This window comes from Ammospiza nelsoni, chromosome 3 (genome assembly GCF_027579445.1).
Source record: "Ammospiza nelsoni isolate bAmmNel1 chromosome 3, bAmmNel1.pri, whole genome shotgun sequence".
Taxonomy (NCBI): domain Eukaryota; kingdom Metazoa; phylum Chordata; class Aves; order Passeriformes; family Passerellidae; genus Ammospiza; species Ammospiza nelsoni.
In genome coordinates, this window is record NC_080635.1 from 4,882,157 (window position 1) to 4,901,344 (window position 19,188).

The 19,188-nt window shown below is 52.4% G+C and overlaps 1 protein-coding gene and 1 long non-coding RNA gene across 2 annotated transcripts; one reads left to right on the top strand and one right to left on the bottom strand.

Moving 5' to 3' along the window:
- The first annotated feature begins 351 nt into the window (after nt 1-351).
- BCL2L11 (BCL2 like 11) lies at nt 352-10,561 on the top strand. Its single transcript, XM_059469495.1, has 3 exons — nt 352-715; nt 5,039-5,151; nt 7,459-10,561. The coding sequence occupies exons 1-3, from the start codon at nt 367-369 to the stop codon at nt 7,546-7,548; spliced, it is 552 nt and encodes a 183-aa protein (XP_059325478.1). The 5' UTR covers nt 352-366; the 3' UTR covers nt 7,549-10,561.
- Nucleotides 4,036-18,903, bottom strand: LOC132071742 (uncharacterized). The gene is made up of 2 exons (XR_009418184.1): nt 18,704-18,903; nt 4,036-6,013 (listed from the first exon to the last, which is right to left on the bottom strand). It is a non-coding gene; the product is annotated as an uncharacterized LOC132071742 (long non-coding RNA).
- Between the last annotated feature and the right edge of the window lie 285 nt (nt 18,904-19,188).

A 19,188-nucleotide genomic window follows, 5' to 3' on the forward strand; every position in this document is an offset into this window, starting at 1 on the left:
CTCCCCGCGGGCGGGGCGGGGGCGGGGGCCGGGGCCGGGGCGGGCTCGGGGCGGCGCCGAGGCCGGGGCGGTGCCGGGGCCGGGGCGGTGCCGGGGCCGGGGGAGGCCGGGGCGGTGCTGGGGCTGTAAACACGGGGCGGAGCGGGGCCGGGGCCGCTCCCGCGCACACCCGAGCGCAGCCGCGGCCGGGGCCGCTCCAGCGGCGGCAGCACCGTGAGCGGGGCCGGGGGCGCGGGGCGGGGGCCGGGCCCGGGCCGGGGCGGGGGCGCGCTCGGCAGAACAATGGGGCGGGCGGGCGGGCGGGGGCCGGGCCGGCCTGGGCGCTCTCGGCCGCTCACCGCGCTCCGCTCCCCGCAGGCAGCCCCGATGGCCAAGCAGCCCCCCGAGGTGAAGGCGCGACGCGACGGCGAGGGCGGGCGGCTGCCGGCGGCGGAGGGGCCGGGCCCGGGCGCGCAGCTGCGCCCCGGCGCTCCCGCCGCCCTGCCCGGGGCCGGCGCGGTGTCCGCGGCGCGGGGCCCGCCCGCCAGCCCCGGCCCCTTCGCCACCCGCTCGCCGCTCTTCATCTTCGTGCGGAGGTCGCCGCTGCTGCCGCGCTCCTCCAGCGGGTACTTCTCGTTCGAAGCCGAGCGCAGCCCCGCGCCCCTGGGCTGCGACAAGGCCACGCAGACCCCCAGCCCGCCCTGCCAGGCGCTCAGCCACTGCCTCAGCGCCATGGGTAAGCTCCGGGGCGCGGCTCCCCATCCTCCTCCTCCTCGCCTCTCCTCCCCGCCGGACTCCGCTGCCCTCGCTCCCCCTCCTCACCTGGCGTGGCTTCCCTCAGAGCCGAGTTGCTGTGGGGGCGTGCGATGATGTGAAAGTGAAGTGCCGGGGAAATGTGTGGAGGGTGAATACGCGGGTCAGGGGTAGGCTGAAAGTGCGGGAGCGCTTTTCCGACCCTTCACCTGGCTTGGCTTTCCTCCCCTTGCCTTCCTCACCTGGCTTGGCTTTCCTCAGCACCGCGGAAAACACGGATTCTCGTGGGGTGTGTGGAGTGCCGGGGTTTGTGTACAGGTGTGGATGGAGAGGAGGGAGGGGTGTGTAAAGCTGTGAGCACACGGTGCCGGGGAGTTGTTGAGAGGTGCATGAGGGGTCCTGCCCTTTGGCTTCCCTTGGAAGGATGGAGAACGCGGGTATCCATGCCAGGCACCTGCAGCAGCTCCCGCATCCCGCCCAGCCCGTGGGTTTTGGGAGCAGCCGTGCCGTTGGAGTTGGGCTGGAGGCTCTCCCGGCGCTCTGGGATTTGTGGAAGCTGGCCGGGCAAACACAGGGCCGGGGAACTCCCGCGCGTCCAGCGCCGGGGTTTTTATTACTATGATGTTTATTCTTTTCCGGGCTCGGTCAGCCGCTGCCAGGGGAGGAGGGGACAAGGGTTGTTGAGTCCAGTTTTCTGCTCGGGGCTCGCTGTCCCAGGGTGTTTTGCCAAGCAAGCAAGTGGCTCCTGGCTCGTGCGCCGCTCCGGCTCTCCCATGGATCGGTGGCAGAGGTGCTGGGGTCCTGCATCCCGAAATCCCGCTGGGAAGCGGCCCGGGGGCGGGCGGGGGCGTGTTTGCGACTGGCTTTGCCAGGTGAAGCCTCTCCAGCAGGGAAAATCTGCCCGCGGGAGCTTGCACGAGTGTCCAGCATTCCCCTCTCCTGATGAATTCCCTGGTGAATTGGAGGAAACCTTTGAACTCGCACCAGGGCACGGTGGGAGCGAGGCATGGGGATAACAAACACCAGCTCCGAGCTTTTTTTGGGATCTCAACACAGTCTTTTTTGGTTGGTGGTGTTTTTGCTCCCTCCTGGCTCTGGCTGCGGAGGCCTGGCTGTAATGTGCCCTTAGGATAGATTTTGTGACATTATTGCAGTAATTACAGCTTAATTTGTGTTTCACAACCTCGCCCTGGCACGGCTGGGCAGGGATGCTCCCTGAATTCCTCGCCAGGAGAGCCAAGGCTTCAGTTTCTTTTATCTGGGAAGAAATTGAAGTTTTCCCTGTTTTTTTTTTTTTCCCAAAATCCTATGCTCTCATCAGCTGTTTTATTGGAGCCTTTGCTCTGTGAGTGTTGCTAGGGGCATCATCCTAAACAGCTATAAGCAAATGGAAAATCCTCAGTGCTGTTTCACTGGGACTCTTGGATACTCCTGAACGGATTAAGCTGGGAACATGGAGTTACAGAGCTGTTTTATCCCCATCCAGGCCTGCAGCTCCCAGGCTGTGACATCCCATGCAGCTCTCCTTGTGAAATATCCATGCCTTGGCCCTGCACACCTCCTCCTCAATCCCTGTGCCTTGGCAGTGTCCAGCTGGATGCGTGCCGTGGAGTTTTCCACATGGAAGCGGGTCAGTCCCTCGGGAAGGAAGCAAAGGAGATATTTTTGTTGTGCTTTTACCCACTGATTTTATCTGTTGTGAGCAGAGGCTCACAAGGTGGAGAGTTTCTCTCGGAAGCATAAGCAATAATAATAATAATAATTATTTTTATTAAAATAAACAGGCGTTTCCTGCAAGCAGGAGCGACGGATGCTCCTGGCCTCTCCCCTGGGCAGTGCTGCTCCAAGGCTGCTCCAGTACGGCAAGCTCATGCTCTGCCTCAAAAGTCCCTCTCTAAATCTTGCAAAACCTTCCCCAAAGGTTTTGATGAGGGCAAATGAAGGTGGAGGCAGCCCTTGGGAATGCCCTGGGTTGTGTAAGGAGGAGCTGTTGGTGTGGAGGTTTCGGGAAGTGATGCTTTGGGCTGTGCCGCCTTTCTGACAGTTCAGGGACACATCCGGCTGCCTCCAAAGCTGTTTCTTTTGGGAAACGAGACAAAAGCAGCGAGGGGATGCTCTGGGATGGAAGGGAACAAGGGCTGCAGTGCCAGCCTGGATATCCAGGATGATGCTTTTGGGATGGGAAGCAGAGGAGCAAGGGTGAGTTGATTTGTTTGTTCTGGGGGAAGAGGTTGGCAGGGATGGGGAATTCCCAGCTGGGAGCATAAGTCACCCAAGACAAACTCACGCTTTCTGGAGGGGTTGGGTGACTGTTCGTGGTATTTCATGTCTTTCCTTCCTTTCCTTCCATTGGATTTTTGGTCTGAAGGCAATGTGTTTGTTTGCATGCAGATTTTGGGAATGTGGCTGGAGCAGGTGCTCTGGAAATGGCTTTCCTAGTGCTGGTTTGATCCTGGTGTGTATTCCCATGAGGAGAGGAGCAGTATAAACCTGTTGCTCTCAAAGGAGATTCCAAATAGTTGGATTTAAGGGGAAAACCTTGAGCTGGGAATCTGCTGGTGATGTCCTGATGCTCTTGTGTTGGAATCGCTGCTGTTTTCTCCCGGCCCTCCAAGATTTCCTTCACTGAGGGATTGGATACCTAACCTAGGAGCTGACGTTGCACTTCGGGGTTGCTTTCTTTGCCCTTCCGAGCCGGAACCGCAGCAATTCCATGCTGGAGCATCCCTGGGGCCGGAGCCAGGCGCGGCTTCCCGTCGGTGACGTCCCGGTGCCCGGGGCTGTCACCCTCGGTGGTGGCTCCCGCTATGACTGTGTCCCCCCGCCCCCGAAAGCGCCTGTGACTGGTTCGGAGACCCGGTTATGACTGGCCCCTTTCGCTGCAGAAAGTCCTTTCCGAAAACCTCAGCCCGATTTCGCTCTCAGCCACCGAGCCGAGCCCGAGTCCCTGGGGCGGGCGGGCGGGAGGATGGCACAGGGGAAGGATGGAGCGGCGACAGCAGCGGCTCCCTCGCGTGGTGCTCCTCCCGTCCCCGGCGCTGCTGGCCGCTTCCTGCCCGGGCTGGCCGCGTGTTGTTGTTGTTTTTCGGGGAGGGATTTGGGAAGCGGCTCCGCCCCGGCCGCTCCCGCCGGGATCGCAGCGCCGCGCGTGGCGCGCCCGGGGCCGGCGGGGACGCGCTCGGGGCGGGCGGCGGGCGCTGCTACTACAGCGCGAAAACAAAACACAGAAACACAGCCCCCGGCCGGCCAAGCGGCGCGCCTTGGCTCGGAAACGCATTTTCCAATCAGGTTGGAGCCAGGCTTTTATTTAATTTCTTTCTTTTTTTTTTTTTTTTTTTTTTTTGTCTCTCTCTAACTGCCCTACTAATCCTTTGAATGTTTGGAAGATTGGAAGCTATTCCTGTTCCCTTGTGATTCCTCCGAAGCTGTTGTGCCAAAACGCTGCTTTGTTTTGTGCAGTATTTTTTGGTTTTTTGGTTGTTTTATTTTTTTAGGTTATTTATTTTTTTCTTTTTTTTTTTTTTTTTTTAATTTTTAAATATTCCTTAAGTCTGCAGTTCCCACTTGGATCCTGAACTTTAAGAAAGGGGGGATAAGGTGGTGCTGGGTATCAAACATGGTCCTGTTTCTTTTTTTTCCCCCCCTGGCTCTTTGGAGGATTTATCACATGTTTAAAACTTTTTAAGATGGGGACCTAAATAATTACAGTATCTTGCAGTATAATAAACACAATAACTCTTTCTTTTCTCTTTCAAGCCAGCTCTTGGATTTGCTGGAAGTGTGGTTTCTTCTCCACACGTAAATCCAACTGTGGCTTTCTCCTCCCTGTGACAAACCCATTGGTTTTCCTTGTTGGGCACTTGAAGATGATTTGGGGAAGAAATGTGGAAATTGAATGAGGCAGAGGGTTTTTAAGGTTAGGGAAGGAGTTGCTGCTGAAGGAAAAAAAAGGGGGAAGAGGAGCTTTGGTGAGGGAAGGAAATTGGAGAGTGGCATCTTGTCTCTTATCCCTGTTTAAGAAGGACCAAAGCTTGGAGATGCTCCCATGGAAAGTCTACAATAAATAAATAAAAGCCTAATAGTAGTAATAATAATACAGAAATAACCAGGAATAAAAGCCTGTTTGTTGTACGCAGTGAGCCCCCACATGCGCCTCTGGGATTTAAGAGAGTTTAAATATGATAGTAATAAAAAATAGGCATAAGATGGCAAGAGCTGATGGGTTACTAGAGAGTTTTGTGTAGTAAATTCTGTACAATTTGTTGTTCTTCCCGTGTTCCCAACTCTCCTGTTCCATCCCCTGCAGCTTCCCGGTGGCAATCCCACTCTCCAGCCGAGGAGGTGCAGCCGGAGATCTGGATCGCGCAGGAGCTGCGGCGCATCGGTGACGAGTTCAATGCCTCCTATTGTCCACGCAGGGTAACTTTCCCCTCTTCACCTCCCGTGTCTCTCGAAGGGGAGGGCTGAATCATTTCTGGAAACTCTCTCTGCGGTGAGCATTTCGCTCACTCAGACGAGAAAAGGCTGCGCGGGCGGGGGGTGGCCTGGACCAGGCAAATCAGCGGCGGCGGCAGCCTCAAATCAATGAAAAATAACCTTTAAAGCAATTGAAAAGAACCTTGAAATGGGGGCTGGAAGCTTTAGGGCACCAGGTTTGCACGGGGGTTTTGGGGCAGAGGTGTCGGGTTGGGCCTGGACCTGATGGTGATGAGGAAGCTTTTAGAAAGGAAGAGGCAGGGAAAGTTTGGGGGATGCACTGCCCGGCACCATCGCTTTTAGGGAAGCTTCCAGTGGGATTCCCAGCCCAGCTCCCAAATCCCAGCTGCTGCAAAGAAGAGACTCGGTCCTAGAACTTACTTCTCTGGCAAAGACTGTTTTGACAGAGCTTTTATAAGCCCATGAACTCGCTCACCTTGGGGTGTTGCAACCCGAGTTGATGCAGTAATGCCCCAGAGGAGCCCAATCCCAATCCCAAGGCACCCCAGCCCAGGGGATGAAGCAAGCTGGGCTCGCCAGGATGAGCTCCTGCATGTCCCTGCTTGTGGGTTCTGCTCCATCCACTCAGGCTGTGGGAAGAGGGGCCAGGAGCAGTGTTGGTGATGGAATGCTGGCTGCTGGATCCTCATCCATCCTCTTCGGCTCCCCAATAACTCCTGCAGTGCTTTCTCACTGCTCCCAGGGTTGGCTTTCCCACAAAAGGGGGATCAGGCTGCTGTGATCCTGCTTTTTCCACATCATCTCCACCTGCTCCACTTTTCCCACATGTCCTGGCATTCCTGACCTGCAACAAAATGGTGATAAGCTGATACCCCAGTCCAGAATCCAAAATCCAGAATGTGCATCTTCAGATCTCCCCCACCCAGGCTGATCCCTTGTGATGCAAAGTGGCTGCTTTTTGGGATGAAAGGACATCTTTTCCATGAAAGGGAGGGATCAGGCTGTCCAGAAAGCTGGAGGCACCTGGTAGCAGCAGGCAGATCCAGAGGAGCTGGAAGAAATGCAGAGTGCCCTGGAATATCCTGAGCTGGAACAGACCCACAAGGATAATCCAAGTGCGAACTCCTTGCCCTGCACAGCCCCAGCAATCCCACCCTGTGCCTGAGAGCATTGTCCACATATTCCTTGAACTCTGGCAGCCTTGGGGCTGTGACCATTCCCTGGGGAGCCTGTTCAGTGCTGGATTACCCATCTCCCACCTCCTGCCTGCCTCCCAGAGCCGTGCCTTAAATTTGGAGCACTTTGTGAGGAGCAGGAACGTCCTTCCTGCATTATCCTGGCTCCTTTGGTGCTGGAAGTCTCTGGGCACATCCTGCTGTTCCCCACAACCCTGTGGTGGATAAGGGGGTGAATTTAATGGGAATGGGGGTGTTTCCCAGGCAGCAGCAGGGTGAGGTGCAGGGAGCATCCCCCAGGGTTGCACGAGGCTGTTCCCAGTGCTGTGGCTGCAATTCCAACCAGGGCTGGCCCGGGGCGAGGAGTGGAACGCAGAGGACACGTCCTGCCTGCTCAGGTGACACGAGCAGGAGACGTCATGCGTGACCCTAAAAACACTTTGTACCTGGTGCAGCCAGCATGTGACAAATTCTCACTCCCTGCACCCAAAACCGGGGAGGTTTCAGAGCGTTTCAGCCATTGTTTAATTATCATCCCTGAGGCACTTGGTGGAAAGGTCCCTTTTCCTTCTGGAAGCGTTCTGGCTGCTCCTGAGCTGTCTGGGCTCCGGAGGGGAGGGCGTAAGGGCTCGTGCCTGCCAGCCCTGCCTGGCTCTGAGGTTTGCCCTTTCAGCCTGAGGTTAGAAATGGGGAACTGCAGCAGTGCCAGAGCCGCACTCGCCGGGCAGGTTGGGGCTGTCGGACGGGTCCCTGCGCGGTGCCGGCGCCTTCCCTGTCACGTTCCCCAGGGTGGGGCCTCCGCCCGGCACCGTTCCTTGGACAGGACACCGGGAAATGGGGCAATTCGTCATCCAGACACTCCTTGTCCCAGCAAGGCTCATGGGTCCTGGGCTTTTCCTGGAAGAGGGGGCATCCCTTGACTGCTGTCATGAGCCCCAAGCTCCGCTGGCTGCTAAGTGTTGAACACTTTGTGCCTCTGGAATATTTTCCATTTATACAGAATGGGGGGCTTCATGGTGGGATTTAAAATCACCACTTCGTTTGGTTTTTCTCTTTTTTTTTTTTTTTTTTTTTTTTTTTTTTTTTTTTTTTTTTTCCCTCCCCTATCTTTCAGGGTTTCTTGGATCACCAGCTGGGGAACCCCCAGGTCATGATCCTGCGCCTGCTGCGTTACATCATCAGCCGCATCTGGAGGCTCCAGTGAGAGCGCCCGGCGCATCCCAAGCCGCCAGGACTGAATTCCTCACTGGGAAAGCCCGGGAAGGACGGACTCATGGATGGATGTGGGGCTCCCACCCTGCCTCTCCCCCAGGACACGTGGCAGGATGAGGGTGGACATCCCATTCCGAGCGCGGCGTTTTTATGGCAGAGTGGTGTTTACTCGCTGTTTCTCTCCACTCTTTTTATTCATTTTTTTGCCTTTTTTTTCCCCCCAAAAGAGTCTCAGCGAAAATGTGGAATCGTGTTTTGTCATCGTTCCTGGAATTCTGTGGCATGAGCCCCATGGCAGGAATGAGGGAAACCTGAGCCAGCTGATGGGCAGAGCCCTTGGAGTTTGCCTTGCAGAGGCTCGGATTCCTCCCCTCTCCCTTTGCCTCCCAAAAAAGGCTGGAAAAAAAGGGCAGAGGGATTTAATATCAGCACTTCTTTTACCTGTAAATACCTAATGCTATCCCAAATCCAACTTCATTTGCATAATGCAAATCAGCCTATTTCCTGCTGACTGATTTTTTAATTTTTTTTTTTTTTTTTTGATATCTCTATTTTTTTGATCCACTCTGAATTTCAAGACTTCGCTGTCGAACTCCAGGGTCCAAACCATCACAACCAACCAACCAACCAAACCCCAAGCCACCAGGTTGCCTTTTTTTAAAAAGAAATTCTTTCTATAAAACGTGTGAAAACTCTTCTGTAGTGTCTGCTATCAGATGTGGGGGACTGAGTAATCCAGCAATAAACCCTTCCGGAGGCAGGGAGCAGCTCCCGGAACGCCGCAGCCGGAGGCGACGGCAGCAGGACCTGTTGGGAGTCGTGGCTGTCAAAAGAGGTGTCCAAGATTGTGTTTTCCTGGGATCCTCTCCGTGTTCGGACGGGGATGAGCCCCCAGATGCAGATGGAAGGATGCCAGCCCGACATGGATCTATCCAGGACTTTCCAAGGGGACCTGACTGCTCTGTGTCCTCCCAGAGAAGTTCCCAGGTGCTCCATGTCCCAGGGCCTCTCCCCTTTCCTCCCTGGAGCCATGGATCCGTGGGTGTTCCCCTTCCCAGCAGATGTTTTTGGGGGATTGGCTGCTCCAGCCATCCCATATCTATGCACAAACATCCCCTTCCCTCAGGCTGGTGCAGGTGCTCCCCAAAAGCTGCGGGCTTGTTTCTGGTCTCACCAGCAGCATAGGAAAAGACAAGAAGGAAAAGCCCATCCCAAGCTCTCCCCCCCCTTGGAGCAGTTCTTCCCACAGGGAGAAGCTGCTGAGTGCCATGGATGATAATTAGTGTTAATTAACGATGGACAGACCCCAGTAGGAGCTCTCTGCCTCGTGGGGCGGGGCCTCCCCTTCTGCTCCTGGAGGATCATGGAGCTGGTTTTAACCTCGATTGCCAATTTTATTCCCTTTTTTTCCTTGGAAGTGCAAGGTGAGCAGCGGTTGCAGGAGCAGGGGTTGTTTTGGGAAGGGCATTTGGGAGCCCTTTGGGGGGAAACTTTGCACTGGTGGAGAGCGAGCGGTTCAAATATCGAGGGGGCTTGGCCAGGGCAGATCCTGCTCCTCATCCCTTGGGATTTACCTCTGGCTTTGGCTCTCTGTGGCTTTGCTGCCCCAGCCAGACCTACCACCAGGGATTTCCCATGGAATTCCACTGGTAAAATTAAAATTAAAAGGATAAAACTCGGCAGCAGCGGGAGGGGAGACCCAGTGAGATTTTTTTTTTTTCCTCCCAGTTGAGTTCCATCGTTGCTGGTGGATGAAATGGTGCTTTGGGATCTCCCAGCTTTGGGCATCCCAGAATGTGTCCCTTGGAGTACACCAAAGAATCACCAAAGAGCACTTTACCCTGTCCTCCCATGGAGACAAAAAACAGATTCATTTTAAGGAAAAAAAAATTGGCAAAGTCTCCCAGGGCCTTCTCTACAGGAGGAGTTCCCAGCCAAAAATCATAGGAAAAGGAACCCTCAAAAAATAGGATTCCTGTGGCATTGTGAGGTTTAGTGAGAAAAAGCCCCCAAAAAAGCCTCAAAACAGTAGAATGATATAAAATAGGGATTTTTGCTCCTTTCAGCCACGTTGGCTGCCTGCTCTGGGTCGTGTTTAAGTGTAGCCTGTGCTCTGTGTTGCACCAAAAGGATGAAGAGTTTTCCTTGGAAACCAGATTGTTCCTGTTCTTGCTTCTCCTCTTTTGCACCAAACTGTAAATACTCAAATATTTATTAGAGTAGAGTACCATATTATTTTCATCATCTGAGCCAAATATCTGTGTGCAATGTACTCCTTCTCCTTTCTCTCCTGTAAGTTTTGTACAGCTTAGAAATACTTTTAAAAAACCTAAAAAATTTTTTTAAAAAAGTTCCTGTTTTTTTCCTACACTTTTTTAGAGTGGAATTGGTAAATACTGTAGGTCCTTTTTTTTTCTTTTTTTTTTCTTTTTTTTCCCTGTGTAATTAATGCACTCTACTGTTTAATGCTGTAACTTGTAGAAATGTTGTATATTTATTTCCTGCTTATTTAAGTTCCTGTGAAGATTCGGTTTCCTCCCTGCCAGAAGTGTTGGATCCCCTTCCAAAGCCATCGTGGTGTGGATAACAAGATTTTAATCTTATTTTTCTCCAAGTGCCTAAGTCTCCACTTCCCAAGAGTGATTTAGGCACATCAAAGACTTCAGCATTAGTGAAATTCAGTGGGAATTTGGAATTTGGTTCCTCCACCCCCCGGGATTGCTTCAGCCAGGTTTTCCTGGAGCAGCCATCCCATGGGATCACGTGAATCACTAAATCGTGTCGCAGGACCCAGCTAATGTAGCATTTTTGACTGCAATTTCCCTGCCTTCCTTGTGTTTTGCACTGATGAATTTTGGACAGGGTAATTGCCACTTTACTTGTGCAATACTGCTGTAAATAATTGCAAGAGCCTTGTTTTTTGGGGGTTGTTTTTTGGTTTTGTTTTTAAGAATCTTTTATGTTCTTTAATATGAGTTTTATATGAATAAAGACTTCCAACTATTTGTCCCCAGTGATCGTTCTTTGTGGGGATTGAGGTTCTCCTTAGAGGATATTTGTGGCTTTATCACCAATTTCACCCATTTTTCACCCATTCTCCCTCCAGACCTGGTGTTCCCCTCTCCATTTTGGTGTCCTGGAGCTCCAAGATGCTTCAGGCCACCCAAAATGCAGCTCTTGAATGAATTTGCTTTGTCAGGTGCTGCCTTGAGTGTTCCCAACCCCAAAGGCTGCTCCAGCTGGAAGTTATTTGGGGATTCCTTGGAATTTCTTCGCTTTTCCTCACATTTATGTGGTTGTGGGCTCAAGCCCAGCTGATGGGCACGTTCCATGCAATGCTTGTCCTCAGCTGGTTTTCACTGGCATTGAAGAAGTTTTGGGGGTTATTTTATGCTTTGTATCTTCTTTTATTTTTATTTTATATAATGCATTTATTAGCATTATTTTTTGTTATGGAGCATCACTATTTTTTCCCTTTTATTATTTCACATGGCAGTTTTTATTTTGTAGTTTAAAATCTGCTCCTAAAAATTCCCATCCCACCTTTCTTCTGCCTGGACCCTCCATCCCATTTGTCCCTCCAGGCCTTCCTATCCCTCAGGAAGAAATATTATTCCTCAGCAGTCACCACATGGAAGGGATTTAAAAACAACCCCACCAAGTCCTACTTGATAAACAACCTAAAAAAATTCTGGATTTTTTTTTTTTTTTGTTTTGTTCTTGAGTGTGTTTCAAATTACAGAAGTTCCTGAAAGGGAAGTTTATTGGTTTCAGGTGCTATTTTAGGGGGCTTCTTTAACTCACAAAAAAAAGGTTTAATTGCCCAGCCGAGCCTGTGGCAGCTGCTGTCTCTGCTCTCCTGGTGCCTCTGCGCTCCTGTTGGGATTTGGGAGCTCATGGAGGTGGCCCTGCTGTCACTCAGGTTGGGAGGAGCTCATGTCCTGCCGGAACCTGGTGACCTTGGTGACAGCACAGGAGGGAAGTGAAGCCCCTCTCTGGGATCTGCCCTCGGCACGTGCCAGGCCCAGCCTGGCCAAGGCCTAGTCCAAGGGGGTCATGGCCACCTTGGAGTTGTTCCCAGCCCAGCTTGGCCATGGCCAGGCTCATGCTGGCCATAGCCCCTGCTGGCTGTGGCCAAATCCAAGGTGGTCACGGTCCAGGTTGGCCAAGGCCTAGTCCAAGGGGGTCATGGCCACCTTTGAGGTGTCACCAGCCCAGCTTGGCCATGGCCAGGCTCATGCTGGCCATAGCCCCTGCTGGCTGTGGCCAAATCCAAGGTGGTCACAGTTTAGGTTGGCCAAATCCAAGTCCAAGGTGTTCCCGGCCCAGACAAGGTGGTCGTGGCCTGTTGGTTGTGCCCAAGCCCAAAATGGTTCAACAAACTCAGTCTGGCCTCAGCCCACACTGGACATGGCCAAATCCAAGGTGGTCACGGTCCAGCTAGGCCAAGTCCAAGGGGTTCATAGTCACCTTGGAGGTGTCACCAGCCCAGTTTGGCCATGGCCAGGCTCAGGACGGCTCACAGCCCATGCTGGACATGGGCAAATCCAAGGTGGTCACAGTTTCGGTTGGCCAAATCCAAGTCCAAGGTGTTCCTGACCCAGACAAGGTGATTGTGGCCTGTTGGTCGTGCCCAAGCCTAAAATAGCCCACCAAACTCAGGTTGGCCTCAGCCAACATTGGATGTGGCCAAATCCAAGGTGGTCACGGTCCAGCTAGGCCAAGTCCGAAGGGTTCATGGCCACCTTGGAGGTGTTCCTGGCCCAGGCAAGGGGGTCGTGGCCTGTTGGTCATGGACAAGCCCAAAATAGTCCACCAAACTCAGGCTGGCCTCAGCCCACACTGGACATGGCCAAATCCAAGGTGGTCATGGTTTAGGTTGGCCAAGGCCAAGCCCAAGGTGTTCCTGGCTCAGACAAGGTGGTTGTGGCCTGTTTGTCGTGGCCAAGCCCAAAGTGGTCACAGTTCCACCAAACTCAGGTTGGCCTCAGCCACATGGCCCAGGCCCACCAAGCCACATCACCAGCCAGGCCCTTTCCATGCTCTTAAATTCCAGGAGCTCATAAAGGCCCCCACACAATTGTTTTAAAAGGAGGCCTTCATTCCTTGAAAAGGAGCAAACTCCCAGATTTTATTCATAGAAAAAGCCACAGCTCCCTGTGTCTGTCAGAGCTGGACACTCATGGCTGCCATGTGCTCATGCTGGTGGGGACACACAAAACTGGGACATTCCTGCACTCCCACACCCCTGCCTGCCTCAGGAATGCCAAGCAACCCAAGCTGAGGATGATTCCAGTCATCCAGAGCCACGGGAGCGACACCAGGCTCTCCCCACACACAGAAATAAATAGAATTTTTTTTTTCCAATGACTCGCCACTGACCTTTCAAACACCTGTGCAGCCTAAACCAGCTAAAAATACCCCCAGAGCTTTGCATTTGATTTTCATATTGCAACAAAGCTCACTCTTTCCAGCAGCTTTTCTGCCTTTCTGGCAGCTCCTTGGATGCTCGAGCTCTCCTGGGGGTCACACCTGGTGCAGACAGAAGTGTTGGATACCAGGGAGGTTCCTAAAAGCAGTAAAGGGATCTTAAAAGTGTTCTAGCAGGGTTTTTATAGGGTGTAAGATAAGTTCAGGGATGGCTGGATCAAGGAGACCTTCCTGCTGCCCTTCCTGAGCACCCCAAACCTCTTTTCTGTGGAATTTTGAAAAATTAAGCCCTGCAACCCAAGGAAAGGCAGACAATGAGGTTACCCCTGATGGAGACACTGCTGTTCCAACACAAGCTGGTCCTGTGGAGCTCCGGGGGCCTCACACAGCCCTTGTGGGGATAACAGGGCCTGTTGTTCCTGGATTTGATGGATTTCTCCTGGCTGGGTTTGTGACAGGCTCCTCCATCCCTTTTCCCAGGAGCACACACAGGTATCCAGTGTTTCCCGGCCTGGCAGGCTGCTCATTAACCCACACCTCAATTATGGGCAGAGAGGGCCGAGCCAACACTGCTTTGACAATCCCACACTTCTCCTGGCTGGTAATTAATGGAAATCAAGTTGGAAGATGGCAACAAGGCCATTCCCTAAGGATGGAAGGGATGGTGAGTGCTGCAGCTCTGCCTTTCCACATCCTCACACCACGTGTGACCCCATGCTGAAAAAGTCAGGATTTTCAGAAATCCTGGTGATTTTCACACAAATAATCCCCCTGAGATTTGAGGGAAGAGCCACGGGATGCCCTAGGCCCACATTCCAAAGCCTGTCCCTTCTGGAGCCACCAGAGTCCCCCTGTCAGCCAGGGGCAGAGGGGACAGTCACACGCGCCTGCTATTGCCATTCAAATGAGTTATTGGCAGAAATGGGTTTAAAAATAGGGGTTTTATGATAAACAAGGTAACCTCATACAGGAAGTGAGCTGCAAATACTAAAACATGTTGTACAAAGGTGGTAGAGAACAGAGCTGCCCCACAGAACCGAAAAAACAACAACAGAACTCCTGCGAGGGGGGAGTCCAACATTTTCTTGGGGGTTTATTTTTAAATGTTTTTTGAAGGAAGGAAAAGGGGCAAACTGAGGGGAGAAAAGGGCTGGGGGCTGAGATAATTTCTGCTCCCCACATGGCCCTGAAATAAAGGTGATGCCAAAGCAGCTCCGCGATGTCTGAGCGTGCCGGGACTTCAAAAACTGTCGGGTGCTGCTGCTCTGCAAAGGTTAAGAAGTTTTCCTCCCGAAACCCCAAGTGTGGGCTGTGAAAGAACATGGTAATGAAGAAAAATTTCCCCAGGGCTGCTCTTTGATTATCACCAAAGCCATCGAGTTTCAGTTTGAGTGATTTGTATTTATTTATAAAAACAAAGACGAAATAAGTAGAACGAAAACAAAAACCTCATCCTAATTTCTGAGCTGGAGCCTGATTTATTCGAGCAGAGACGTTCAGGTAGAGCAGCCTGGGTCGAGAAAATGAGCTGTGTTACCCACGTGCTGCAGGGCACATGTTTTAAGGTTAAAAAATACCATAAACTTCCCCCAAAACACATCCAAGCACCCTCATAGGTGCCAAAATGCTGATTTGTGAGTCCCTGGACTGGGCAGCAGCTCTGGCCACAGGGTTCAACCCTGGTTTGGTGCTGGAGCATCTTAATTCGAGTGGGAGAACAAAAGACATTTCTCTTTTCATGTGTTTTCACTTCCATCGTGAGAGAGCTGGTTAAAAAAACACACAAAAAAGCCCTTCAGTGGTCTCAGCCTCCACCGTGTTGTTTTTCTACCTATTTTCTGTTGTTGGCTTTTGTTATCAGTCTCATCTGCAATTTGTGGCCGATTCTGACATGTTTCAAGCAGACAACGTGTTCCCAAAAGTGCTTGCAGTACAGTGGCGAGGACAGGCACAGCAGAACCACAGCACAACGAGAAAAAGGGCAGATTTAACCCCAAAATCAGCGTTTGCCCAAATCTGTGCCCCCGAGGCAGGGACGAGCCCCAGGGCAGTGCTGGGTGACACCAAACCTGCCCCTGCCCACCCCCTCAGTTTAATTGGAATTAATTCCATCTCCCCCTCGCAGGAGAAGCCAAACCCAGCCCTGCCTGACCCACTGGATTCTTCCTGATCCCAAACAGCATTTCCCAGCATTTTCACACCAGCGGGCACCACCCCATCCCAAACACCTCCAAATAGCCCAAACACCCCGGGGTGAGCCCCGCTTTTGGGGAGCAGAGCGTGAATTAAATCAGTGGGGCTGTCAATTACCACCGAAAGCCAACGCCGCCGACCTCGCAGCCCTTCAACATTAATAGCGAAACCAAAAAGCAAATTAATACCGCAGGAGCAAGCGGGAATTCGGCGATTTGGCTGAAATTCAAGCAGAGTCACCCCGGGGCGCGCCACGCTCGGTGTGGGAGGCGATGCTGGCCAGCAGCAGCAGCAGATCGGGAGGAGCAGGGGGGATACCCCAGGGGTTTTTTGGGGTTCGGAGCTGCAGGGGAGGGCTCGGGGCCGTGCCCCCGCCGGGCCGGGCTCGGTGATGCCGCAGCAGCCGCGGCTGTCCCGGAGCGCCGCCGGGGGAAGCGCCGCGCCGAGCGGCCCCGGGCACGGGGAAAAACCAATTTCGAGCTTTTCCAGGGCAACAGGGGCCCGGCCCGGGCTGCCCGGCCGGGGGAGCACTGAGCCTTTGTGAAACGCGGCTCCTTTTCCTGGCGCTGCGGCTGCCGGCGGGAGGGAGCCCCCGGGATCCCGGGCAGCGGCTCCAAACGGATTCCCGGGGCCGGGACACCCCCGGCAGCCCGGCCCGTGCCCAAAACACGGCACAATTTCGGGCTCCCCCGAGCGGGAGCAGCAGCCTGCAGCTCCCTCAGGAAGGGCTGCCCTCAGCCCACAAACCCCTCCGGCCCCACATCTCCCCACTCGGGATAACTGGGAATGGGGGGGTCGCGTCGCCCCGCTCATCCCATCCCGTTATCCCCCGGATTTCCCCAGGCACCGATCCACGCCACCGGCTGGGCCGGGAAAACGCGAAAATACAGAATTTCAAGTCAATGTCTCAGGGCTCTCCCAAAGCTCTCTCCACTTCCTGTGACAAAACAAAACACGCTTCGTTTGAAACTCATTCTTCCTCTATTTAGTGCCGAGAAGCGATGACCAAAGGCGCCCTCCAAGCCCTGCCGGGATGCTGCTCCCTTTCCCGAGCCGTGCACACCCCGGGCTGAGCACGGGGCAGCCTCAGCAAGGCACGGAATGTGTCATTTCAAACGATTTCAGTGCAAATCTCGAGCTGGGCTGAATTTCCACGTCGCTATTTTCGTCTCCCCCCACCTCCTTCCCCCCTCCTTCCCCACGTCACTGATCTCAAACCTGAGCCAAAGGTGGCAAAAGGGGGGGACAGGGGAGAAATTTGGGGTTTGGCTCATCCATTTCCCTGTGCTGGGGACAAACAGGCTGGGAATATTTGCAGAGAAGGAAAATCGAGGCAAATCTGCTTGGGGAGAGTGGAACACTTGAGAGCCCCCAAAATCCTCAGGCTTTTCCCACTCCGTTCACCACGGGTGAAGAAAACAAGGTTTTTGGGAAGTTCAACACCAGGAATTGAACTTTGATAACGTTTGTGTGTCCATTTCAACTCGGGATATTCTACCAGTCAAATTTCCAGCACTTCTGAAATTGCCCTCCTGCCCACACTGCTCCCTGAGCATCCCTTGGGCAGCTGAATGGAAAAATAAGGGAGAAAAGGGAATTTGTGGCTGATCTGATTTTGCTCCATCATAATTTCTCAGTGGATGCTTGAGAGGGATCACTCTGACCCGAGGGGGAAGGGGTTTTATCCCAGGAAAATGGTAACAGTTGGCTTAAAAATGTCCCACCCAGAAAATCGTGCAGGATTTCCCCAGGGGTTGGGAATTTGCCTCTGAGATTTAAGCTGAAAAATTCAATATCAAAAAACCCTGCTGGAAAATCACACAGGCCTTTCCCAGAGACGGGGATTTGCCTCTAGGAATTAATCTGGAAAATTCAATACAAAGAAACCCACCTGCCATGATTCTCTCAGCAGTAGCCATTAAATCTGTGGGTGCTTCCATTTATTCCCAATCTTTGCATTTATTCCCAATCCTTGCATTTACTCCCAATGCTTCCATTTATTCCCAATCCTTTCCCATTATAAAATAATCCTTTTAAAATAATCCTTTTTTCACTTTTTTTTTTAATTAACCCCCCACTTGGCCTTATTTATATCATTAAAAATATAATTGCTATTATATGAATTATATTATTTTCGTTATACTTATCACATTACATTAATTCTATTCTATCACACTGTTATTAAATTAAATTTACTAAATATATTTTTATATTTTAACTTTATTTAATAAACAAATATTTTGATGTATTAATCAGCATATTATTCAATAAACATACAAACAGTTTATGTGTGAGAATACATTTAATAATTTTATTTGAACAGAAATAAATGTCTTTGTATGCAATATATAAATATAGAAAAATACATTTACATATAAGTAGAAATATATTTACATAAATTTAATTTTTAAATGAATATACAAATATAGGATTTATTCAAATATAAAAAGCAGGGGAATGTTGGGAGCTGCTGGATTTTAACTAATTGCCCTGATACATTTTATGCCCTGACAGATTTTAATTAATTGTCCTGCTGGATTTTAATTGTCTTTCCTGACTTAAATTCCCCTCCCTGATTTTAATGCCATGGAAAAGTGTGGAAGAGCTCCGAGAGCCCGGGAAGAGGCGCTTTTGTGCTAGGAAGTAGTCCTAAAAGTTTGGCTAATATTTTCAAAAGAAAATAGATCCCAAACATCTGGAAAGCCCCAAATCCCTAAAAAACATGGCCTGGGTGCCCTTGGCATCACAACACCCCAGGAATGGGCTCCAGGGGGACCTGGATTGGATCTGGGTGCTGGGCAAAATCCTTGTATGGGATTCCTGGGAATGGCCGGCAAGAGGAAAGATCAGCTGCCTAAAAGTCCTGGGAATGGGCGCAGGGAGAGGGAGAGGAGCAGCTGGGAGATGAGGAATCCCAGGATCAACACCAGCACCACCAGCACCAGCAGTAAAACCAGAACCAGCAGCACCACAGCACCAGCATCACCAGTACAACCAGCACCAGCAGCACCAGCAGCACCAGCAAACCCAGCACAACCAGAACCAGCCCCAGCAAACCCAGCACAACCAGAACCAGCCCCAGCAAACCCAGCACAACCAGAACCAGTGCCAGCACACCCAGCAGCCCCCACAGAAGCAGCCCCAGGAGCCCCAGCATCCCCAGCCCTGGCAGCCACCCAGTCGCTGCTGACTCATTTTCTGCCGGAGCCTCCCGGCGCTGCTGCTCCGTGGGGTTTTCCCTTCCTCCTCTGCCACCGAATTACCCAACCCCTCCATGACGTGGGGCTGCAGTTCCAGGAACTGCTCAGCTCCCCACAGCCCGGTTTCCAGCCCAGGAGCTGAACTGGTGCTGTTGGAAGTGCTGGTGGCACCCAGAGCCTTGCTCCGGCAGCGTGACACCGCTCGCGCGCCTGGCATTCCCAAGCTGGGCCCCTCAGCTCGGCGCTCTCATGCCAAAAACTCATCCCAAAGCCACTCCCTGCCCTTCCCACAGAGACATTTATCCATCCCATGGAGGCACTCACCGGATGCACGGCTCCTTCCCCACATCCTCTGGAGCATCTGAGATGGGAAGAGGGAACATCCAGAACTGGGTATGTTTTCATGGCAGTGGGTGGAAAAATCCCAAAGTGCTGGCTGCACTTGTTTCCCACCATTAAATAACTGGGAAGGGGACAAGATCCCCCTTTCCAGTCTTAATCCCATGCTTCTGCTGATTCCCTGGGGAAAAATAAGGAATAAAGGCTTTTTTTAGTTTATGCTGCTTCAAAAACCCCTGGTGCTTCTTCTGTTCCAGAAGCAGGGAATCACCTATGGAGGAAGCAGCACTGGGAATGCTGGAAGCAGGAGAAGAGCAGGATTTCTGCCCCTTTGCTCCCAGGTTTATGCCGGTGGGTTTTGGGCTGCAGGGTGGGAATGATCCATGGCTTTGTGGCCCTGGGATCACAGGCAGAATGCTCCACCACAGGGATTCACCCCTGTGCTTCCCACACTTCTCCTTCCACAGTCG

What these genes read in the sequence shown, in the direction of transcription:
- BCL2L11 (XM_059469495.1), top strand. Translation starts at nt 367, where the DNA reads ATGGCCAAGCAGCCCCCCGAGGTGAAGGCGCGACGCGACGGCGAGGGC. An exon ending in CCACTGCCTCAGCGCCATGG is followed by an intron (nt 716 to 5,038) that starts GTAAGCTCCGGG and finishes CATCCCCTGCAG; the next exon opens with CTTCCCGGTGGCAATCCCAC. An exon ending in CCTCCTATTGTCCACGCAGG is followed by an intron (nt 5,152 to 7,458) that starts GTAACTTTCCCC and finishes CCTATCTTTCAG; the next exon opens with GGTTTCTTGGATCACCAGCT.